Genomic DNA, 20,091 nt, shown 5'->3' on the forward strand with positions numbered 1-20,091 from the left:
CATCGTCAGTCTACGCAACCATATATCACAACCCTACCAATGTCACTGCTTGCAATTTGTGTTTGTTAAGGTTATAGAAGAAGTTGCCCTCTTCACGCATCAGCCGCCTTCACTAGGCCAACTGCCAGTGGAGTGCCCGTCCACAAGTCTAGTGTAGTGCCGAGAGGACTGGCCCAGACGATACAATGCCATCCACTCAAATCACCAAGATATGGTTTTTTTCCATCAGCCGATCTGTGACTCTATAGATTCATTGAAGACCTCAATACTACTCCAATATACGGCTATCGTCCGTACCATGGCATGGATCTTGGTGCAACTTACCAAGTAAACTAGCGGATAATCTTAGATATACAATCCACGAGAGCTTTTCCGCAGTATTCCGAATGTCACAAGCATATCGCTCTCACTAGGAGAGAAAAGAAATGCACTGCTTAGCCAAGTACAATACCTCCGAAGTACAATACCGGAGGTATCGACTTGAAAAGAGATTGAGACGAGAAGTCAATATTCTCCTGCCGGAAAATATGTTCTCTAAGAATGATATGCACACGATAAAAGGTTCCTTCGGTGTGGTTCTTACTTAGTTGGCCGGTCAATGGTGATCAAGAGTGTATCGTTTGCTTCTGCTTATGAGACGAAACAGTAATTCGCGGCACCGTAGCTAGGAGAGAATATAGTATTGCCAGTTTGTATTGCCGATATATTGCCCGAGGATTTTCTAATTCTTCCCCTTACTCGTACTTCCCATGGCCGCATACTCACTCACGCAAGGGCCGTTTTAGGGGCTAGAGATCAATTCTAATCACGGAATATCACTCGGCTGTGAAGCAATCGCACGTGAGCAAAAATTCGAAAAACGTTCTAACTACTTATCTTTAGGAGCGATCCATAAAAACCAGGAAACATTAAAGGCCCTAAAAAAAGCCCCCCATGGTTGAGCTCATTCATCTTTTGCTTGATAGTCATTGTAAAGTTGGGCGTTACACTAAACTGTCCGGCCTGAAACACGGCATAGAAACACCGAGTCAGTAAAACTTCGTGTATCCTAAAAGTATTCGTACGCCTTTATCCCCATCTCCGGTTTCTGCTATATGATGGTGACGCGACCTCCTGTTGATATATAAATTCTGCGGTTCGTTCTAAAATCAATACTTCTTATTGGCTACATTCTGGCTCTCCAACTCAACTTCAGCATCAATATCAGTACATTTTATTTCCTGTTCATCTCTTTGATTATATTTCAACGTCAGTGCAGGAAGTTCGGGCAAGCATTTCAAGTCACCTTTCATTCAAGATATCTCCAGATTCCACTTATGTTCAAACTGTTATGTTATCAAACTGAGCACTTTATTTCACCAACTTAAGACCCCGACTCCGACTGGTTGTATATGTGGTCCACGAGGAATTGACGCTAGAGGAGGTAGCTCAAGATACAGATGTCTAGCACACGAGCATGATCAATGAAACCTCCCATATCTACCTCAATCTGCTCTAGATTTATGTAGTGATATTAGTTTTCCCATATAGGGTACTATTCCTGAGGGAACACGAAGACCTATATAGCTATAGCTATGAGGATAATTGTAATTATCACTATATTAAATAAACCCACTTACATAAAGTGAGGTTTAATTCCAGCGGTTTCCAGCTCAAGGTATCATTTTCAGCATGCTCTATTAATAGTCCTTATTGGCCTCGAATGCCCCGGTTGGCCAAGCACCTTGAGACCTCATACTATAATGCTGTACGTAGTGTTCTCCTATTGTCTTAATTTTTAAGGCTTTTCTAAAGAACGGGCGAGCCCGTGGTCTAATAAAAATAACATACAGAGACTCCCATTCCTTTCCACCACCTTCTGATGGCACCTGGACTTACACGCCCCAACACATAATGTTTTAATGAGGAAATGCGCGCATATATAGCTAGCTACTAAGATTTGAGACAGAGACACTTCAAGGTATTTCTGCTCGCCTCGAGAGGCCTCTATAAGGGACTACATTCTAGTCGTGCCGTTGACCTTTCTATACTGATCTTCTAGTCGATCTCTCTATACTCTTAAATCAAAAGCATAGAAAGGCATCAGGAAGCAGCCAAGAACATTGCATTGATGCACCCCGAGCTAGAAGAAATTACACATGGAAGCACAATTGCAAGTCACGTGTACGTATGACAATTCAGCTCCGTAAACAGTTCTTCTAGGTTTCTCTAGTAATAAACCGCGTACCGGCCTTCCACTATTAATTCTTATTCAAGGGAATTCTTCCACCTTTGATTCAAGGACGTTCGCGCACCTTATCGAGACCCAAAAATCCACTACAAAGTACCGTGCTGCAGTGAGGCCCAGGAGCGATGAGATATGCGCACGTACCATGGATGACTATGTAGATCCTAAACCATCCAATATATATCGTCTGAAATTAATACCTTTCGCATGATCACGGCTATGTGCATACATACCTGCAGCTGGTTCGTGCTCACCCTTCTTCTGATTGGATACCAATCGGGTGTGCACTTTCGCCACAAGTACTCTACCTAGCTTGGTTTAATAGCTTTCCTAAATGCGTGGATATGTAAGATTCGATTCGAGTAGTGTGGGAAACCTTTCCCGGCTCCACTGCATCAACCCATGAAGAACTCCAAAATCTCTTTTAGGAGTCAGAAATATATAGTTGGGTGTTGCCCAATACTATTCGGATTATTAAGTTCAATTGGAGAGTGGTAGAATGCATTTTTCTACATTTTCCCCCGGTAAGTTTACTAATATCAAAACCCCAGGCAAGCATCGCGATCGCGGCAATATTTAATTAGCTGGTAGATTGACCTTCCGTTGATCAAATCTATTAGATTTTATTTATTCCGAAAAAGGTTCACCCATAGGCCGGAGATAGCTTAGGGAGTTTAATATTAGCGTTACGTATATTTCTACTATAGCTACATGTAGCTATAGTAGCTAGAGGAAACCATACGTCGTGACTAGGTACGAACCCGTGTCAAGATCTACAAAATCTAGGCATGCGCATGAGAAGCACGCATGCCCATATCGATTTGTGTTTCTACGCGGGGCGGTAGCTCGAGTCTTATTGTTGTACATAAGTTAAGTAGCCACCTATCTCGACGGGCTGGTCCTTCTGATTTTCTAGTGCGTAGATAGCTTCTGTACACATAGCATTTGCAATTGGTAAAGATAACAGATATTAATGAACACAATTGCCAAAGACTAAGACACGTATCATAAAATTTAAAGCCAATATATAATCACCCAACAATCCATTCTTGTCCCACTAATGTCTTACCTATTCGGTTATTTAGGCATCCGCCCATAGGCATCCCAATATAAAAACTTATTTTTTAACCCCCCAACCGTGATGGACCGTGTCGACTCGGTAGTCGCCAATGCCACTTCCACATGGCTGTATCGTGCTTTCGTTTTTATATTAGTCCTGTTTGCGATCATTTATTTGAACGTGAACCCATGCTGCAGGTTACTCCATCCTCTTCGTTTTTAACGGCTAATGTGAAGCAAGCTCGCTTCTAATACATATATACGTTTTAGTTAGAAGTTAGGTTTTATCGAGAAGTTACCAGTGCCAGGAAAACTGTATTAAGGCGTGGCACTCCAGTTCGACATCAAGGTTACTCTGTGCACTTTTTCTCGAACACTGGGGTATCAAGACGACGAATCATGACTTCCATTGATATGCACGCATGGACTAATTGACTCTCGTGGTTCTACCTTGTACCTGGTAGAATTCCGAATCAAAGCCACGAGCTTCTTCAGTTGAGACTTTCGTAGCAATGTAAGACCCACTACTGATCCATTGTAAGATAATAACAAGTCTAGAACATGTTAACACCCGAATTCTTCAAGAAAGATCCTACAATCTTTATTAGTACTATTCCTTATCCATTCCCACATCCGGCAAGACGGTATGGACATGGTACTACCCCGGATTAACAAAAACCTTCTCTATCGCGCACGTTCGCACATATTAAAGAAAGGTGCAACAACACGCCCGGGACGCGATGGTTCATTCGGTGATATTGCTGAATAGAGGCTACATACATGTATGCTGTCTTACATTATCTTGGCTAGGGGGTCATAGTAATAATAATTCTTTTACTCCGGAATGAGGCCCAACGCGTTAACGCCGCAGTTTACTGCCGGTGGGATAACGAGGCTCGTGGAATGTAGGACACAGGAAAGGAAAAACTGGGTATATATTACCTCTCTTTCTTCTGGCTTCCCTCATTCTTCATCCTACGGAACGTCTCTATCATTACTATCAAAATGCACACCACCTTCGCCGCCCCCACCTTTACCAAAAATGCTGCTTATATAACCCTAACCCTGACTATCATTATTACATACTTTTATCTCAGTGTTTCTTTTCCCCCAGAACATAAACATATCAATTCTCGTCGCGGACCCCGCAACACCCCTTTAGCAAGTCTACACTTAAAGACCAACCCGACATCGATATTGATGCGGTATGGATCCGATTTATAAATGACGCCGTCATATGCATGAGTTGAGTACGTGTTAGGAGGAAGTATATATGAGGGTATATGACACTGATTGATGGTACAGTTTATGAATACTCATAAAGGTAGATGAAATCATAAGATTTCGACCTTCCGGCACCAAGAACTACTGTGGGAGAGCCTACTGCATATCCAACCAGGGAGCTCTCCGAAGCTATCAGTTCAACCACGAGCAGTGTTGATTACTCGGGTTCGTCCGTTATCCATAACGAAAATGGAATATAAGGCCTATTGGATGGAGGCCGGCTGGGGGTATGAGGTTAGCAGAAGGGTGATCCTTGGCTGGTTCGGACCTGGTTAGAATGGGGTTATGGTTTTGGTAGTTGTTCTTGCCACTTTCATTAATTGGGTGAAGGTGCTATGGTTGAGACACTCGTCTGTCAATGATTTTGTGGTAGAATTGCAGTTGGGATGTTTCGCAGACCAGCCAATTGAAAGCGTAGTAAATTGAGACCTGTATTAACTCCTACGTGTTAATGTCTCAAATTCAAACTCTTTCGGCTCGGCACACCACAGTGTCCCTCAACCCCCTCAGTTCGTTCCACCTACTCAATACCCTCTACTTCCTCTCAGCGTCCTCCGCCTCCTCCATAATAAAAAAGGATTTCACTGTAGACCTCATATTTGAACGAAACCCAATTCTGGATGTAAGTCCAACGCGCTGCAAAAGTAAACCCCCTTACTCTGGCCCAAATTTCAACGAAGCAACCCATCGAATCGGTAATGGAGTGAAATGACGATGACAAATTGTAGTCCGATAGAGATAAGCTAGGGAGGTGATGCCTTGAGGGTTATTACAAGGAGATTTGATGGTAGCGGTTGATCTTGCTGAAATGAAACAAGTTGTACGAGCAGCTGAGTGGTATATGGTGTTTGGGAGCAGTGATGTACATGTCATGTTCTCCAAGTGCCCACGCTTTCCTAAATATGGGAACCTCACGCCATACCATAGGATACCAGCTACAAGTGTATATTATACCTATAAGTAGCTTGGGTTCGTTCGGATATGTAGGCGCCGGGTCTTGTATAATGTATGATACTTACGTACTCGTCGGTTTAACTTTTTATGCCCAGGACGGCAGGTTGTGGTGTCGTAAGCTCTTTCCCTCAGCGAATTTGAAACTTTTTTTTGGCGTGCAGTTCTGGTCGGGACCGGAGCTGTCTCTTGACATTTGTAGTCTTTGCGGGAATCTAGAAATGCTGAAATAAGGTACCGGGTATCTATCCAGACCTGGATTTAGTTAGATTTTGTTTGCATAATCTGGTGGTGACAGAAAGATTTCTCTCATACCTTTTGTCTCTGGGAGTACCTGGTCCCACTGCTGCCACTACATACTTGTCCCGGCCCAACCAAAGTATGTGGCACGAAAACAAGCTTCGAAGGCGGATCCAAAAGTTCCATGGGAGAAAATTATTGGATGGAATGCATAGTTGGTTACCGCGCATGCCGCTGTATATCAACGACCCGCGACTCGACCACCCAAACGTAAGCCCCGTCAAAGCTGCCCTTTCTTACTCAAGAATCAATAGCAATACCAGTCCTCCCTCAGGTATTATAGCGGAAAGGCTGCACATACTCAACGAACCGGGAAAAGCAGACCAAATGATAATCCTCGGTGGTGCGAGACCGAGTGATATCCCATGGCCGAAACCTTTTCGCCCGACCCTGACCCTGACGTCCAGATGCCCATGACGGCAGCGAACGAAGAGGTGGTGGCGTTATATAAGTAGGGGAGGGATGTTGCCGGGGTTTGAGATCGACATATAGGTATAGACAAAGAGGATGTTCCGCGGGGCCCGAGGAAGAACCGGCCAGGCGGTCTCTGAAGAGAGTATCGAATCTATCACCCCTTCCTCCTCACCCTCTCCCTCACTCTCTCGAGCTCCTCGCCCCTACTTAGCGGAGTTATTGAACTTCCAGCTTGTAAACCACCAACTGCGATAGGCTAAGGTCAGAGGCTGGAGCTTTTCGAGCTAGATCTCGATTCGTGGCAAATAGAGGCATCTCAACTCACTGTCGTCGACGACGCTGCTGTGTCACTGTCACTGCTGCTGGGGTAATGATAGTTGGTGCGGTATATACCGTGTACGTGTAGTATGTTGATGGATGGTAAGCTCACAGGAATAACCTGTGATCATGGCGAGTGACCCCCTTTACTACTTAGTTTGCGTCTGATGTACCGCCTCCGGTGTGTACGGCGACCTAGTGGGGGAGAATCCTGGTGTTGAGCCGTTGATGCGTGTTAGTGCCGCAGGTATATATTTATTACCCATGGCCAGCTCTCACAGTTGCCCATGGCCAGCTCCAGCAGCTGCGGCCCACGGCCTCCGGTAGTGGCCCATTTAAACTTGGAATAATCCAGTATATAATAGATGGACGTTATACCTACCCAAACCTCTACGTTTAAGTTTACTTCTCCGAAACAACATTGCATAGATTTTGGAACAGTCATAGTGAATTACATCATAGTACCACTCTATTTCGTCCTCCTCACCAATTGACTAACTGCAGCGCGGAGATAGGTATAAGATTCATACACATAAAACAATCCCCAAACATTGGCAAACTTTTCCCAATCCGTAAGGTATAAAAACATAAAGTAAATCAATCTATATAACGGAAGGAAGGAAAACAAAGATCTACTTTTGCTTCTTAGCCGGCCTAGCAACCACCTTCCTCCTTGGCATGCCATCTCCCCTACTCTCAACCTTCTTTGGGACGCCCTTCTTCTTAGGCTTCACAACCTTTGGTTCACCGGCAGCTGCGGTTTCTTCCTCGACAAGCTCCTCCTCCTCCTCGTACTCCTCCTCGTACTCCTCATCAACAACCTTCTTAGCCGGAAGGAAGCGACCAACAGTGATGTTAAAGACCCACATCGGCAGTCTAACGAGAAACGTGTTGCGAACCTTCGGGCCCTCGATATCATTGATGTCCAGTTGGTACTGGGCGTTGTTGCCATCTTCATCCTTTGCCTCGAGGAACACATTACCAGCGGAGTCCACGATGAGAATCTTTCCATTCTCAGCAACAACCTTGCGCTTACCAGCACCCTTCGGGCCGGGGACAGGAGTCGAAGTTCCGGAACTACCCTTTGCGACCTTGTTTGTCCGGCGCTGCGCACGATTCATCGGTTGTTGTGGAGCAGCCTCGCCGGAGGAGCCAGAATCTTCGGCGGCCTGGATATCTGCAATACCCGGAACACCAGCCTCACCCCATGCTGCAGTGCGGGCGTGCTTGATGTAGCGTTCCATGAAGGCCCTTTGCTGCCTAGCATTGAGCCACAAAATACAATAATGCAATCCACCGCCGCAGAAGACAAACAGACCGATCAGGACACTAGTGAGGCCGGGGCGGTAACGGGCATAGTAGTACCCGGTGCCTCTCCAGAGTGGAAACCCGTTCTTGAGAAAGTGGTCGTAGCGCGCACGACCCTCTCCACGAAGAACATCAGCGATAATGGCCAGGCGGGCAAAACGTTCTTCGGCACGCTTCTTGGACTCGGCGAGTTGCGCTTTGGTGAGCTTCTTTTGGCCGGGGGGAGGAAGGTGCTTTTGCTTGTCGGGGTGTAGGCGAATCGATTGCTTCTTGTAGGCGCGACCAATTTCCTCCTGCGAAGCTCCGTGATTCTTCCCAAGACCGATAAATTCTGGGGAATATTAGTACAAATCCAAAGAAAGAGAGTATGTATTTAAAAAAAAATAATAATAACATACCATAGAAGGTGGTCCCTTCACCCTCGGCGAGCTCCAGCTCGTCACGCACTCGGAAGATCTCCTGGTCTAGTAGCAATAGTTGTCAGTCCCAAATCCCGTCCAAGCTTAAAGTCAGACAGCATCAAAAGCACACACCTTCAGTAGACCAAGATGCAAGAACAGTCGTCGCTAACGCGACGAGCAGAAACGAAACGAGGATAGAAAACCTCATCGCGTCAAGTTAGAGGTTGTTGTAATCGAATTGATACAGATGAAGATATTCGTTGATTGTCGTTGGTTATCACTGCCAGCAGAGAGAGCTTTTAAAGGGCACCAGAGAGGACAGGGTAGCGCCTCGGTAGAGGAATGTCTAAAAAAGATCTGGCAACATCGTTGCGTTGCGCCCCAGATCGGCCCGCCGTCATGAGGCGCAGTGTTGCAATAGTTATACATAGGAATAATGACAACAAAAGACGAAACAGTGATGAAATATTTATGCGTATGTATAAGTAGGAGGAATATCATCGAGACGTGATTTTGTGCATTTTTTCGCATTCTGACGACGGTATTTGTTTTCTGTGGCGCGAACTTTGAGCACCAGCCACCACATCAACAGCCGCACTTCTGAGGACTTTGTGGAGGAGCGAGAGCTTGAACTGGAGGAAAAAGTGGAGGTAGAAGTGGAAGACGAAGAAGTGGAGGGTCTGAAGGACGACATCGTATGCAATGAGATGATTGTGGATTTCCGTGTTTTTTTTTCTTGCTTGCTTGCTTTATTATGGGTTCAGTGGGGAGTGGTATTTCGCCAGGAAATAAATATTCTCACGAAGATTCTGTATGTACTGATACCAGGCCAGGAGTCTACCTAGCGGGATCCCCACCTCTTTTATCATCGGAAAAGCCGTGGAAAAACAACAACACCCACAACAAACGAGTCTAAAACCCGCATCCATCCCCGTATCCGCACCCGCACTGCCCTACTAACTAACTAATGCGCTTGACTGACAGTTGTACCTACATACAGTCACTAACCAGCATCCATCACATACCAAAACCAACCCAACCCAAACCCAACCCATGGGAGTGTAACCGCCTCCCTTAATTGATAATCTCCCATTCACAACAGCCGCTTAATGCTACCCATAGTTAAACAACTACGTGGCAGGGTAGTCCCGAGTCTACGGATTGAGTTTCTGTCGCATTGGAAAGTCTGGAAGCGCACCGGTTCGGTTCGGTGTTGATGTTGTGGGGAGGGGATTCTCGGGGACGTAGGAAGACAGGCAGAAACAAGTTACAACGCTCGGTGCATGGCATGTGGGTGTTATTTTTGCTTGCAGCAGTGGTCATTGGCTTGTGATGGGGGATGGCAGGTGATGGTGGGGGACACAACGCCAACGGTCAATCAGGCAGCAGCAAGAATGACAGTGAGTGGTGCGGTTATAATACTTGCGGTGTTTATGTTTTGTTTAGCTTGCTGTTACGAGTAATACTAACGCGTAAGACGAAGGACAGGCAGGCAGAAAGCACTCGCGTTCGAATACGATGGAGGAAATGTGACACCAGAATGACAGACTACAAACTGACGATAGATAGGATAGAGATAGATTATCTCGAAAGCACCGATATCGATAGAGTACATACATAAGCTTAGATACGCATTGATGTTTTGTTTGGCATCCCATAAGTGTTGCCCTTTGTTTCGACAAACTACCCCGGCCCCCTCCCGAGTGAGACCCTATGAAGAGCACGCGATCTACCCTTTGAAGCTCGATTTCAGATCTGCCTCACAGTCCAGTTCCCAATTCTTGAAGCCTAAATGTGTAGATTAGAGTATCTTCACTGTCAATCTAGACAAGGCCCCGAGTAGTTATGTGTGTCACGTAGAGGACGATTCGGATGAATCCGTCGCAGCCCTACCCAGAATCCTCGAAATCCTAGAATCGCTTATTTCCTCAGTTCATCAATCTCATTCGCTCCCAGTCATCTCGAGTCTTGCGTAATCACTCGGTTGATTCGTGGCCTCTGACGTGCCACACAACACAGCCACAATATTCTCCTGAGCTTTAAGGCCCCTTATCCGTCCGTCACCCATCCACAACCCTCAAACCCTCCAGAAACATCGCATCTGTCCACCAACCCACCGATCGGCCACGTAGACCTTACTGTAACCATTGATATCTCAACCGGCCAATAACCCCCCTCTTTTGTGCATAAGACCGCCGCGCACCCATTCCCCGCTCACACTTTCTTCCAAGAAGCCTTCTCACCAACAGCGAGCGATTTCAGCCGCTCTCTTCTTTGTGTCCGTTCATCAATCTACAGTCCTGTGAATAGCTTCAAGGGTTACTGCAACTAAATGTCAAGGATGTCAATCCCAATTTCTATATTAACTGACCGCTTCAACCTTGGTCGCTTCACCGTAAGTGGCCTCATCTCCATCTGAACCCCCACCCAAGTCATCGTGCTAATGCCCAGCAGGAGGGAAGACAGATGCCTCTGGCATCCCGCTTCAGCAACTTGAAGCCTCTCGGAGAGTTTTTCGACTTCAAGCGATTGTCCAAGCCCGCAAATTTTGGGGAGGTACAGAGTCGTGCAAGCTACAATTTGAGCTACTATGCGAGCAATTATGCCGTGGTATTTGCCATGCTCAGCATCTACAGTTTGTTGACAAACTTGCTGTTGCTGTTTGTGATCCTACTTGTAATCGGAGGCATGTGGGGTATTGGAAAGTTAGGCGGTAGAAATCTGGAAATCGGTTAGTATTCCTGGAATGAAGCGTGAAATAAAGATAGAGGCTAATCATAATTGTAGGCCCTGTTAATGCCACCACCTCTCAGCTGTACACCACTCTTCTTGTGATTGCTGTGCCTCTCGGGATCTTTGCGTCCCCAATATCCACAATCCTTTGGCTCATCGGTGCCAGCGGAACCTGCATCATGGCCCATGCCAGCTTCATGGACAAGCCAATCGAGAATGCTTTTTCCGAGGAGGCGGTCTAGGGATGGTCTCTCCGCGAACTCCACAAATATCACAGAAAAGATATGGACCATCAGAGGGGAGGAGTACGGATATGTTGGTACAACAGCGCAGGATGTTTGAAGGCGGAGTTACTAATAATGTTGAGGGCGAAGTTTTTAATTTTTTGAACAGTAGCAATAGTAAAAGTAGGGGAGTAATAGGTAGCGACGGGGACGGGTGGCAAGATGAGGGAGCAGTTGGCGAGGAGGTTTTTCTGCAGCGCGCTTTAGCAGCCGTCAAGGCTGCAAGTCAGCGCGGTGACGGTATTGTGGAGATGGGAGAGCGAGAATGGCAAGCATGGAAACTTCACGAGTCCATTGAGCGTGAAGTGGAGAAGCGGGTTGTCGAACGGGAGATTGAACGAGAAATGCAACGTCAACGAGACATGGCAAGAGCCGAGGAATTGCAACGAGAATTAGATGAATTACGACGGAGCGGCGCTCTCGATCCTCCTATTAGAGGGGAACCAGGATTTATGGTTGATCAAACATTCACAGGACTTGGGGGATCTCAATCTCTATATTCGTCCAACTCTTCGTCGTCGTCCTCCCTCGCAAGACCTGGGCGGCAGCAACGGTTCATGCCTGATTCCACCGATCCTCTATATGCGCAGGGTCTCCGCCCTACTCCAAATCGTGAATCCTCATACTCGCCTTCATCATTTCGCGGTCAACAGGCATCACCCGCGCACTCTTCCAGCTATTTCCCTTCTACCAAATCCTCTCCAACACTGTCTACTCTGCCGCGCCGTTCGAGTTCACGATCAAGCTCATTGACCCGCGACAGCAAACACACCCGCAAGTCTTCAAACTCCACTCCCACTGGTGCAGAACTTGCACCAGGGGGAAGCTACTATCCCGGCACTCATCCTAGCATCCCAAGCTCCTCAAGTAAGAGAGCTAAAGGTGGCAGGGAGAGTGACGGAGAAGACGTGTATTCGAGTGCTAGTGCGCAGTTGAAGGACGCCCGGAGAAGGAGGAGGATATAGATTTCTTTGCTTCGCTATTTTGTTAGTCTTTTTCTGGATAATAACTAGGGGGTATTTTGCTTTTTCGGTTTGGTCAGATAGAGGGAATTGGAAAAGTTTTATATTCTTTAATGAGACGTGAGATTAATGTGGTGATATGTGATATGTCATGTGTCGGTCTGTGCCTAGTAAATAGTGTCAATGATACTCTGTAGCAATTAATGAACCCATGTCAAGGGCGAGAACTTTTTACACTACGGGCGGCAGTCGATTTGGTCCAGAGAGGCCCGCGCCAGACTTTGTACACCCCCTTTCTAAGGTGGAAACCACAACGTCTCGGCAACCGGAAGATCCTTTGAGTGGTTAGTATAACCGTTTCCTAGTAATTATAAGGCGATGGCTTTCGGAGCCATTTCCCTGACTCAAGCGTACTATCACAAACGGAAGAGTTCGGACGACCTTTTGAAAAGCCAAAAACCTGCAGGTGAAGACATGTTTCTGAAATCAAGCCCTCTCCGGCCGGACAGGCACCACCGGCAGCTGGCAAAAGATGCCTATTACCAGACGGGATAAGCCTACGCCCGAATCTGCTCATGATAGTAGCATAGTAGATCTTTCTTTCAGCGGAAGCTTAAACATGCAATTTAACCAGTTGAATCATCTAGCTTTTTTTTATCATAGATCCCAAGGTACTCTTCTTGTAATTGGAGGATCCCTAGTTGATGAGTGACGAAGGTTTTATTTAGCCCCAGACCTTTGTCGCAGCTTCTGCAGACATAAAACATTGAGCACGAGACTGGCCCTAGATATTAAAATGTTACTCGCAAAAATGCTGACAGCTATAGTTTTAAATTTTATGAAACCAATCCTTAAAAAATATGTCTTTTGACGTTTGATTGACGGTAGGGTGTCTGTAGTCAAAATTTTCGAGAGAGCTGATTGAAGGATGAAAGGGCATCTTTTTCCCAAGTCTTCCTGCATTGATGGAGATAAACGGAGATCAAAGGCAGTTTCGAAGTGTCGATTTGGATGTTGACACCGTTGGCTGGAGTCAATAGGAGCAACGGCTCTCAATCGCAAACATGTACGTGTAGGCACATAACTTCCGAAACTTAACCCCCTACTGGCCTTTCACGGATCGTGCTATTGATCAATTGAGTATGTAGCCAGCTTGCTGAAGAGGCGTATATTATTTCCCCTGCACGTGCCACGTTCACGACTGTCACCGTATCTTGTACCACGAATACGCACGCACCTACGTACGCCCAATCTTTCATACTGGCGGGTATTTATGCATGGTGCTTGTGTTTTCCCTAAACCAACGGCTGGCTTAAACAAAAACACGGCAGTGTGGTGCGAATCGAGTCGAGTGATTTATCATGATGTGTTTCTATCAGCCGTACGACCGAGCCGATCTGGGAAACTTTAAAGTGATAGATAGACAACACATGTCACCCATCTGATCTAAAGATACACGTGTGCTTTAAAAAAAATGCTTGAGTAGAAATCCCCTGTCTTCAACCTCAACCTCAACCTTCAAACAGATTTTCACCATCTGCCATCAGCCATTTCTCGAGCTCATCTATTCGGGATGCACCGGCCCAAAGAACCGGGTGTCAAATTCCTCTGACTGCTTCATATCTAACTCGAGTAAGAATAAAGATTGTTCTGATTGGCTGTTGCCATGTGGAATTGGATTTGTCGGATAGGTTCGGATTATAAAATATTGAGGTTGGGACATTTGCGCTCAAATTGCAGAGCTCGTGCCCATGGCTCGTGCACTGATATACTAACTACTCCGTGGAGAAGTCTGGAGAAGAGCTTGGGCTTGGGCTTGGGCTCGAGCTACGTTATGGCGTGATGAGTACAAAGATTTTCATACCTAAGTCGCCGGACTTGGCTGGATAGCCAATCTAAGGCTTAGGTCTTCTGGAACATCTTCCTCACGAGACGACTCATGATCATCTTGAATCAAAGGTTAGCTTTTCAATCATGATTACGAGTCAATGCTTCTTGGCCATCTTTGACATCTACAACCAAATTTCTCAGACTAAATGTGATTCAGGTCCTGAAATTGGAGTACATAGGTAGGTACAAAATCCGGGGGAGCTTACTTGGGAATCCTATTCCAGCAAGAGCAATTGAGACTTCTCCCTATAGACCCGGGAACCTCTATTCCGGTACGCACTCTACCCGAGTATGTGCTCTATCTAGTGCTATCTTTACTCGGGCCATAGTTAAGCCGGTATCTCAAGCGGGTACCGAGCTTAATCCTGCAGCGTCGGGCGTCAAAGCTCTCTATTATGAAGTTCTTGATGCTCCAATTGGCTCCGCGCTAATATTTTAGGACTTACCACACCGAACACTACAACCTCTTCTCTTCTTTCATCACTACTCCTACTACTCCTACTACTCCTACTACTCCTACTACTCCTACTACTCCTACTACTCCTACTACTCCTACTCTACTACTACTACTACTACTGCTACTGCTACTACTACTACTACTACTACTACTACTACTACTACTACTACTACTACTACTACTACTACTACTACTACTACTTCTACTTTGTAGAGTAGGTCGACTCAATCAGTTGTGCGTCAAAATAAGGTTGATTGATGCGCTGCACTGAATCTCGGAGATGATTCCGAGTAAATTTAAAGGGGTCGAAGAGAGGAGGCGGGCATGCCTGCTCCCGATCGATCTCGCTTGATATTGATAAGCACTGTTCCCTACTTTAATTGATGAAGTTATTTGCGTCTCGGGGCTACAGAAGGTTCGTGTAGAATAAATACAAATCTACAGCTTTCCACGTGAAGACAATTGGTCTTCTAACACAAGGCTCATAGAGGATTCTCACAGTCCGTCATGAGATCAATGAGCTCTTTCACACTACATTAGCTTGGTAGGTATGTGAAACACATCAAAATTTGCAGTTGCAGGTTATCAATCATTCGTCAATAACGAACCTGATTCAGATGACTCTATCAATTGGCACCCCGCAACTTGCATGGATGTGGAGGACTCTCGAAAGAGGTTGGCCCAACTTTTCAGGGGTCGTCCTAACCTTTAAGATTATCCTGCCCCCACCCCAGTAATATTGACCACCTTTATGTTCAGATAGACAGACAAGGCCTTTCGGTGAAGCCGTCAGGCCTCGGGAGTTTCCTGGTTTTGACATTTTAGGTCTTGAGACGGGCCGTAAAGGTCTAAGAATGTGAGGAGGGCGGGACACCTAGCCACAACCATCCTATATCACATACATCTTATCCAACTCAGAGACTATGGGGACTATCGACTTAATCTCTTTTTGGACAATTTTTGTGAAACATTCGTATGTCTCCCCTGTATTGTCTGACAACGTGCAACAGATCAATCCTACTAACTGTCTGTGCAACTATTTTGTGCGACAAAAAACGCCCCCTCAACATGACAACCTTAAAAAACTGTCCTCCCCAATTCCTTTGTCAAGAAAGCCATATATGCGCTCTCTCTCTCTCTCCACTTCCTTTGGAAAAAAAAAATCCCCTTCTAATTATTTACTCTCCGGAAAACGAGGAGAAGATGGCAGGCAGAACCAGGATTCAATGGCGATCACCAACCTTCGTTGTACTTCGAACATTACAGGTCCTTCTCGCAATTGCCATCCTCGCTATAGTGGTTCCAAAACCTGGCCCCAGCTATGGCTACCCTCTTCAAAAACGAAGTTTACTTTTTGAGCCGAAGCGTGGAGGAGGATCCCATTCATCATCCTCAAGTGGTGGTGGGGGGGATGATGGCGACTCTGGACAAACCTATGCACGATATGTCACCCCTTTTCTCGGTATGGCTGCTGTAAGTTCTTCCAGCCAAAAGAAATAATAAAAATCAAAATTAACAATCGAGTGATATAGGCTGCATTGACCATGATATGGTGCGTGTATGCATTATGGGAATATCTACGCCACACTCTTCGACCCAAGATATCCATGGGATGGGATATATTATTCATGGTTCTATGGCTCGCATTGGTGATCTGCTGCGCTATCGGTATGGTAGAAGCCGATGCCTGGGCCCATAAAATGCATTACAATCCAGCTCAGTACACGGTATTCGTCGTATCGAGTGTCACTTTGTATGCTATAATCCCACATTCATTCTCTCTTCCATTACACTTGCTAACCCCTCTGAAACTGATAGCTTTATCTTCTTATCATCCTACTTCATCGGGAGAATAGCCCACCGTGAACATGGGCCCGGGAAAGCTGTCCTGGCTGATAACGAGTTTGAGTTTGTGAACCCAAAGACCACCATACAATCATTACCGCCACAGCCACACTCGCCATTGGTTTATAGCGCGGGAGAGGAACGTTTTGTACAGGTGCTTCCTTCGCCACAACCGGTATATTCGGGGACCCAACAGCCATATGCGGGATCGCACTACACACCACCACATTATCGTTAGTGAGACAGTGCAGAGTTGTTTATGCTGAATGAATGATATATAGTTATGAATCTTATGTTGAGCGCATGCAATGTTTTTGACCGAAATAATAAGGCACAGCATAGATTGCTGCTGCTGTTGTTTATAAAATGAGTTTGGGAGCAATTGCAGTAATTTTTGGCGTGGTGTAATCAAAATAGGTGTGACCGATGGTGTCGCTGCAATTGGAAATTTTACATCTGGTAAAAATATTGTGGCTAACTAGCTGTTAATCTATAACCCTTTGAAGCCGGTAGCTAGTTCAAACCCAACGCGCAATCATGATCATAGATTAGAGCAAATATATCAGTAGAGAAACTCCAATTTAGCCCACGAATAACAAATCATGCACCTATAAAGCCTTAGCTTTTGGATAGAGACTGGTAGCAGCTAGTGGGATCATGATATATCACTCGTAGAGTACAAGAGTATGTTCATTTATTGCATCCAGAGACGTCCGATGTTGGAAAGTAACCAAACAAACCAAAATAAATTAATGTTTTATTCAGAGGCCGAACCTGTACAGATATAATGTCCAGTGAGCCATATCTCTCCATATTTCTTCTCTACGTGTTAAACTGGAGAAGTTAGTTAACTTTCGTTGCTTTTCCTACCCGGGAATGAACACAAGGCTGAATTCGGATGCATGAGGAGCATCTGATTGATTGGAAATAATATCCCCTGGCTTGTCCCGGGTTTGTCCCGGGCGAGGTGATGAGAGGGTCGGCTTGATAACTACATTCACCTTTCAACCTCAGTCGTTCACCAACGCTGACGGTTGGTAAATAAGGACTCTTGGCACGGTGAGCTGTCAGACTGATCTTTCCCACTGATTACTATTTATCCAGAATCATCTTTCCCGCAGAAACTGCGTGTTGATCCTCTCTGCCAATGATTGTATCTCAGTAAGCTGATTCGAAGTATCTGGAGGTACCAAAGTCTTATTCCGAATCCAGTATAGTGGAAAGGCGATAATGGTAAAAGCAAAAAAAGAGAGAAAAAGAAAATCGATTCAATATTGGTATGGTGTTAATAATGTTAATAATTAAAAGTAGTGCGCGTGTGTCACTCCAGGAGACCATACACTAAGCGGAAAGTAAATGGGCCATAAACTACATAAGCTACATATTCCACTAACTTTATCTCTCAGACGCCCCATAAAGTAATGTCTCGTAAATATTATCGCTGGGGTCGTCTGTAGAGTCTCTATATGTCTATAGCAATAGATATTAGCATTAGTAAACCAATAATATGCGTCTTGGCGCACGAGAGTAGCTTACAGAATTAAAAACTTCCCCAACGATTATCAAAGCCTCGGCCCTCCGTCTCTGCAAGTCATACTCCTCATCTCCGTTGAGAACGCGATCACAAACATCACTTCATTCTCATTAGCTTATATGAATTTCATGGCTAGCCAAGCTGGAATAAAGTACCGGATAATTTTTCGTAGCTCCAATTTTGTGCTCCTCCAACACGCCAACAAAATCTTGCCGGTAGTCAGTTGCTCAATCTCTGCCTTTCTTTCTACCGTCCACTCGTCTCCGCCCATTTCTTCCGCTTTATGCATTTGCTTGACTGCAGTCTGTGCACCCATAGCGCAAGAGAGTGTCCCCCACGTTTCGGTAATGTCGGTGGTCTTTTCTATCACGTAATTGAACATTGCACAGAAGCCAATTGAGCCTACTACAGGGATTGAATTATCGAGGAAGGCGTGGCCTCTGGATTGATAAATATCACCAAGAGTATGCAAAAGGTGGAGGCCAAATGATTCGAGTTTAAGAGATTCAGCCTCTCCCTTGATTGCGGGAGAAAAGCATAGTTAGTATCACCGTTATAAAAGATAAAGAGTGACATAATAAATCTTGGTACCTGAATGCTTCTCTGGAAACGCCGGATATCAGGGGCTTTCATTTTGGTATCTGTTAGGATACTAAGTTTTCGGATCAGGTTATTTGATAAAGTTTCAACTCTCTCTTCGCGCGCTCTTTGCCTCTCTTCCTCATATTTGGCGAGTTCTGCCTTCTTTCGCGCTTCCGCCCTGGCTTCTCTACTCATCGGTGGTACTGTCTTTGAACCCCCACTCCTCCGCCTAGCCCTTCTAGCGGCACGAGTTTCCTCGGGAAATTCTTGAGATTGATCTATCAAAAATCGTTATTACTCATATGAAATAGTAAAGAACCGCGTATAGACTTGACTGGCATACCAGTAACCATAAACTGTGTAGGTCTAGATGTAGAGCTTTGCGACGGAGATTCGGGTTCGTCGTGGTCAATTTCGCGGTTTTTGATTTCCATTATTGCTATTATATCTTTGAATAGGGATATTTCACCAACCCTTCAAAAGATTAGTTAAATGTACGTACAGCATGGATGTGTATGTGAATTACCAATCCTGAAAAGCGTCGCCACCAAATATTTTGTTGAAAAGTTCAAGTGCATCGTCTGTGAAATGCTCAGCAAACTTCTAAAAACTCGACTGAATGTAGATGAAGCTATACCGAAGCCAGCCTCAGGTCTAGCATGTTCCTTTCCTAAGGTATCATATTTCTTACGGAGAGCTGGGTCGCTCAATACTAGAAAGTGTCAGAATTAGGCCCTCGGCGCATACACGATGTGGTGTTAATGTTACCTTGGTATGCTTCTCCAATCTTCACCTGACTGTCAGCTAAACCAGGAACCCCGGTACACTGAAATTATTTCATACCTCCTGAAATCGTATAGGGGCGTCGGGGTCATCCAGGTTCTTGTCGGGGTGATGGATAATTGCTTGCTTGCGATAGGCTTTCTTTATCTCAAGTGCCGTTGCATTTTCATCAACACCGAGAAGTTCATAGTAACTCGTTTCTTCGGCCATTTCGCAGAACTAGCGAGTGATGATGATGATGTTTGACGTAAGTGTTTGGAAACCTTCTTTTTGGCAGCTGCGAGAGCTATGTAGGTAGCTGTATGAGCTGTATGAGTGTGTGAGGGGTACTCTAGGCAGATCACTCCATGGTGCTCTAGAGTACCTACCCTACTGCCGATGTGTATGCACGCGGGACCATGAGTATGACAACGTGAGTGGACGTTTTTTATTTATTTATGGCCATCGCCATCGGTAGTGTTTCACAAGGTGTCCACGTCTCGAGTAAATATTGCCTATCATTGGTTGATGCATCTTTAGCGACTCAAATTAACGCCTACCGAATAAAAAGCAACTAGGTGTGTTGCCAGTGCTTTTGACAACCCAACTGTTATCCTGTCCTCGGTCCCTTAGACTCGTGGATGGATATTGATCACTATTCACCAATTGGTAGCTCGAAATATGTGTATATTGATGATGCTCAAAGAAAGAAGAGGCAGCAAACGAGTAAGTGTGCTGCCAAGACACTAGTATTACATAATAAAAGAAAACGTGGCAGAT

General features: G+C 45.4%; 6 protein-coding genes across 6 annotated transcripts; 4 read left to right on the top strand and 2 right to left on the bottom strand.

The window, feature by feature from the left end:
- Positions 1-7,185: 7,185 nt before the first annotated feature.
- H6S33_010591 (uncharacterized protein) lies at positions 7,186-8,470 on the bottom strand (the record flags this gene model as incomplete). Its single annotated transcript, XM_044842541.1, has 3 exons — positions 7,186-8,192; positions 8,260-8,325; positions 8,395-8,470. 3 exons carry the CDS (start codon positions 8,468-8,470, stop codon positions 7,186-7,188), a joined length of 1,149 nt encoding a protein of 382 aa, XP_044696521.1.
- A 191-nt stretch (positions 8,471-8,661) lies between these two features.
- On the top strand, positions 8,662-9,327 carry H6S33_010592 (uncharacterized protein; the record flags this gene model as incomplete). The annotated part of the gene is made up of 4 exons (XM_044842542.1): positions 8,662-8,747; positions 8,840-8,957; positions 9,108-9,195; positions 9,263-9,327. The coding sequence occupies 4 exons, from the start codon at positions 8,662-8,664 to the stop codon at positions 9,325-9,327; spliced, it is 357 nt and encodes a 118-aa protein (XP_044696522.1).
- A 1,276-nt stretch (positions 9,328-10,603) lies between these two features.
- H6S33_010593 (uncharacterized protein) lies at positions 10,604-11,237 on the top strand (the record flags this gene model as incomplete). The annotated part of the gene is made up of 3 exons (XM_044842543.1): positions 10,604-10,657; positions 10,717-10,993; positions 11,050-11,237. 3 exons carry the CDS (start codon positions 10,604-10,606, stop codon positions 11,235-11,237), a joined length of 519 nt encoding a protein of 172 aa, XP_044696523.1.
- A 71-nt stretch (positions 11,238-11,308) lies between these two features.
- H6S33_010594 (uncharacterized protein) lies at positions 11,309-12,244 on the top strand (the record flags this gene model as incomplete). Its single annotated transcript, XM_044842544.1, has 1 exon — positions 11,309-12,244. The coding sequence occupies one exon, from the start codon at positions 11,309-11,311 to the stop codon at positions 12,242-12,244; it is 936 nt and encodes a 311-aa protein (XP_044696524.1).
- A 3,547-nt stretch (positions 12,245-15,791) lies between these two features.
- On the top strand, positions 15,792-16,671 carry H6S33_010595 (uncharacterized protein; the record flags this gene model as incomplete). Its single annotated transcript, XM_044842545.1, has 3 exons — positions 15,792-16,061; positions 16,121-16,341; positions 16,407-16,671. 3 exons carry the CDS (start codon positions 15,792-15,794, stop codon positions 16,669-16,671), a joined length of 756 nt encoding a protein of 251 aa, XP_044696525.1.
- Positions 16,672-17,828: 1,157 nt separating this feature from the next.
- On the bottom strand, positions 17,829-19,542 carry H6S33_010596 (uncharacterized protein; the record flags this gene model as incomplete). Its single annotated transcript, XM_044842546.1, has 9 exons — positions 17,829-17,903; positions 17,970-18,066; positions 18,123-18,484; positions 18,559-18,827; positions 18,893-19,023; positions 19,076-19,130; positions 19,187-19,261; positions 19,318-19,342; positions 19,393-19,542. 9 exons carry the CDS (start codon positions 19,540-19,542, stop codon positions 17,829-17,831), a joined length of 1,239 nt encoding a protein of 412 aa, XP_044696526.1.
- Between the last annotated feature and the right edge of the window lie 549 nt (positions 19,543-20,091).

The sequence above is a fragment of the Morchella sextelata genome (genome assembly GCF_020137385.1).
Source record: "Morchella sextelata strain SCLS chromosome Unknown scls_5, whole genome shotgun sequence".
Classification (NCBI taxonomy): domain Eukaryota; kingdom Fungi; phylum Ascomycota; class Pezizomycetes; order Pezizales; family Morchellaceae; genus Morchella; species Morchella sextelata.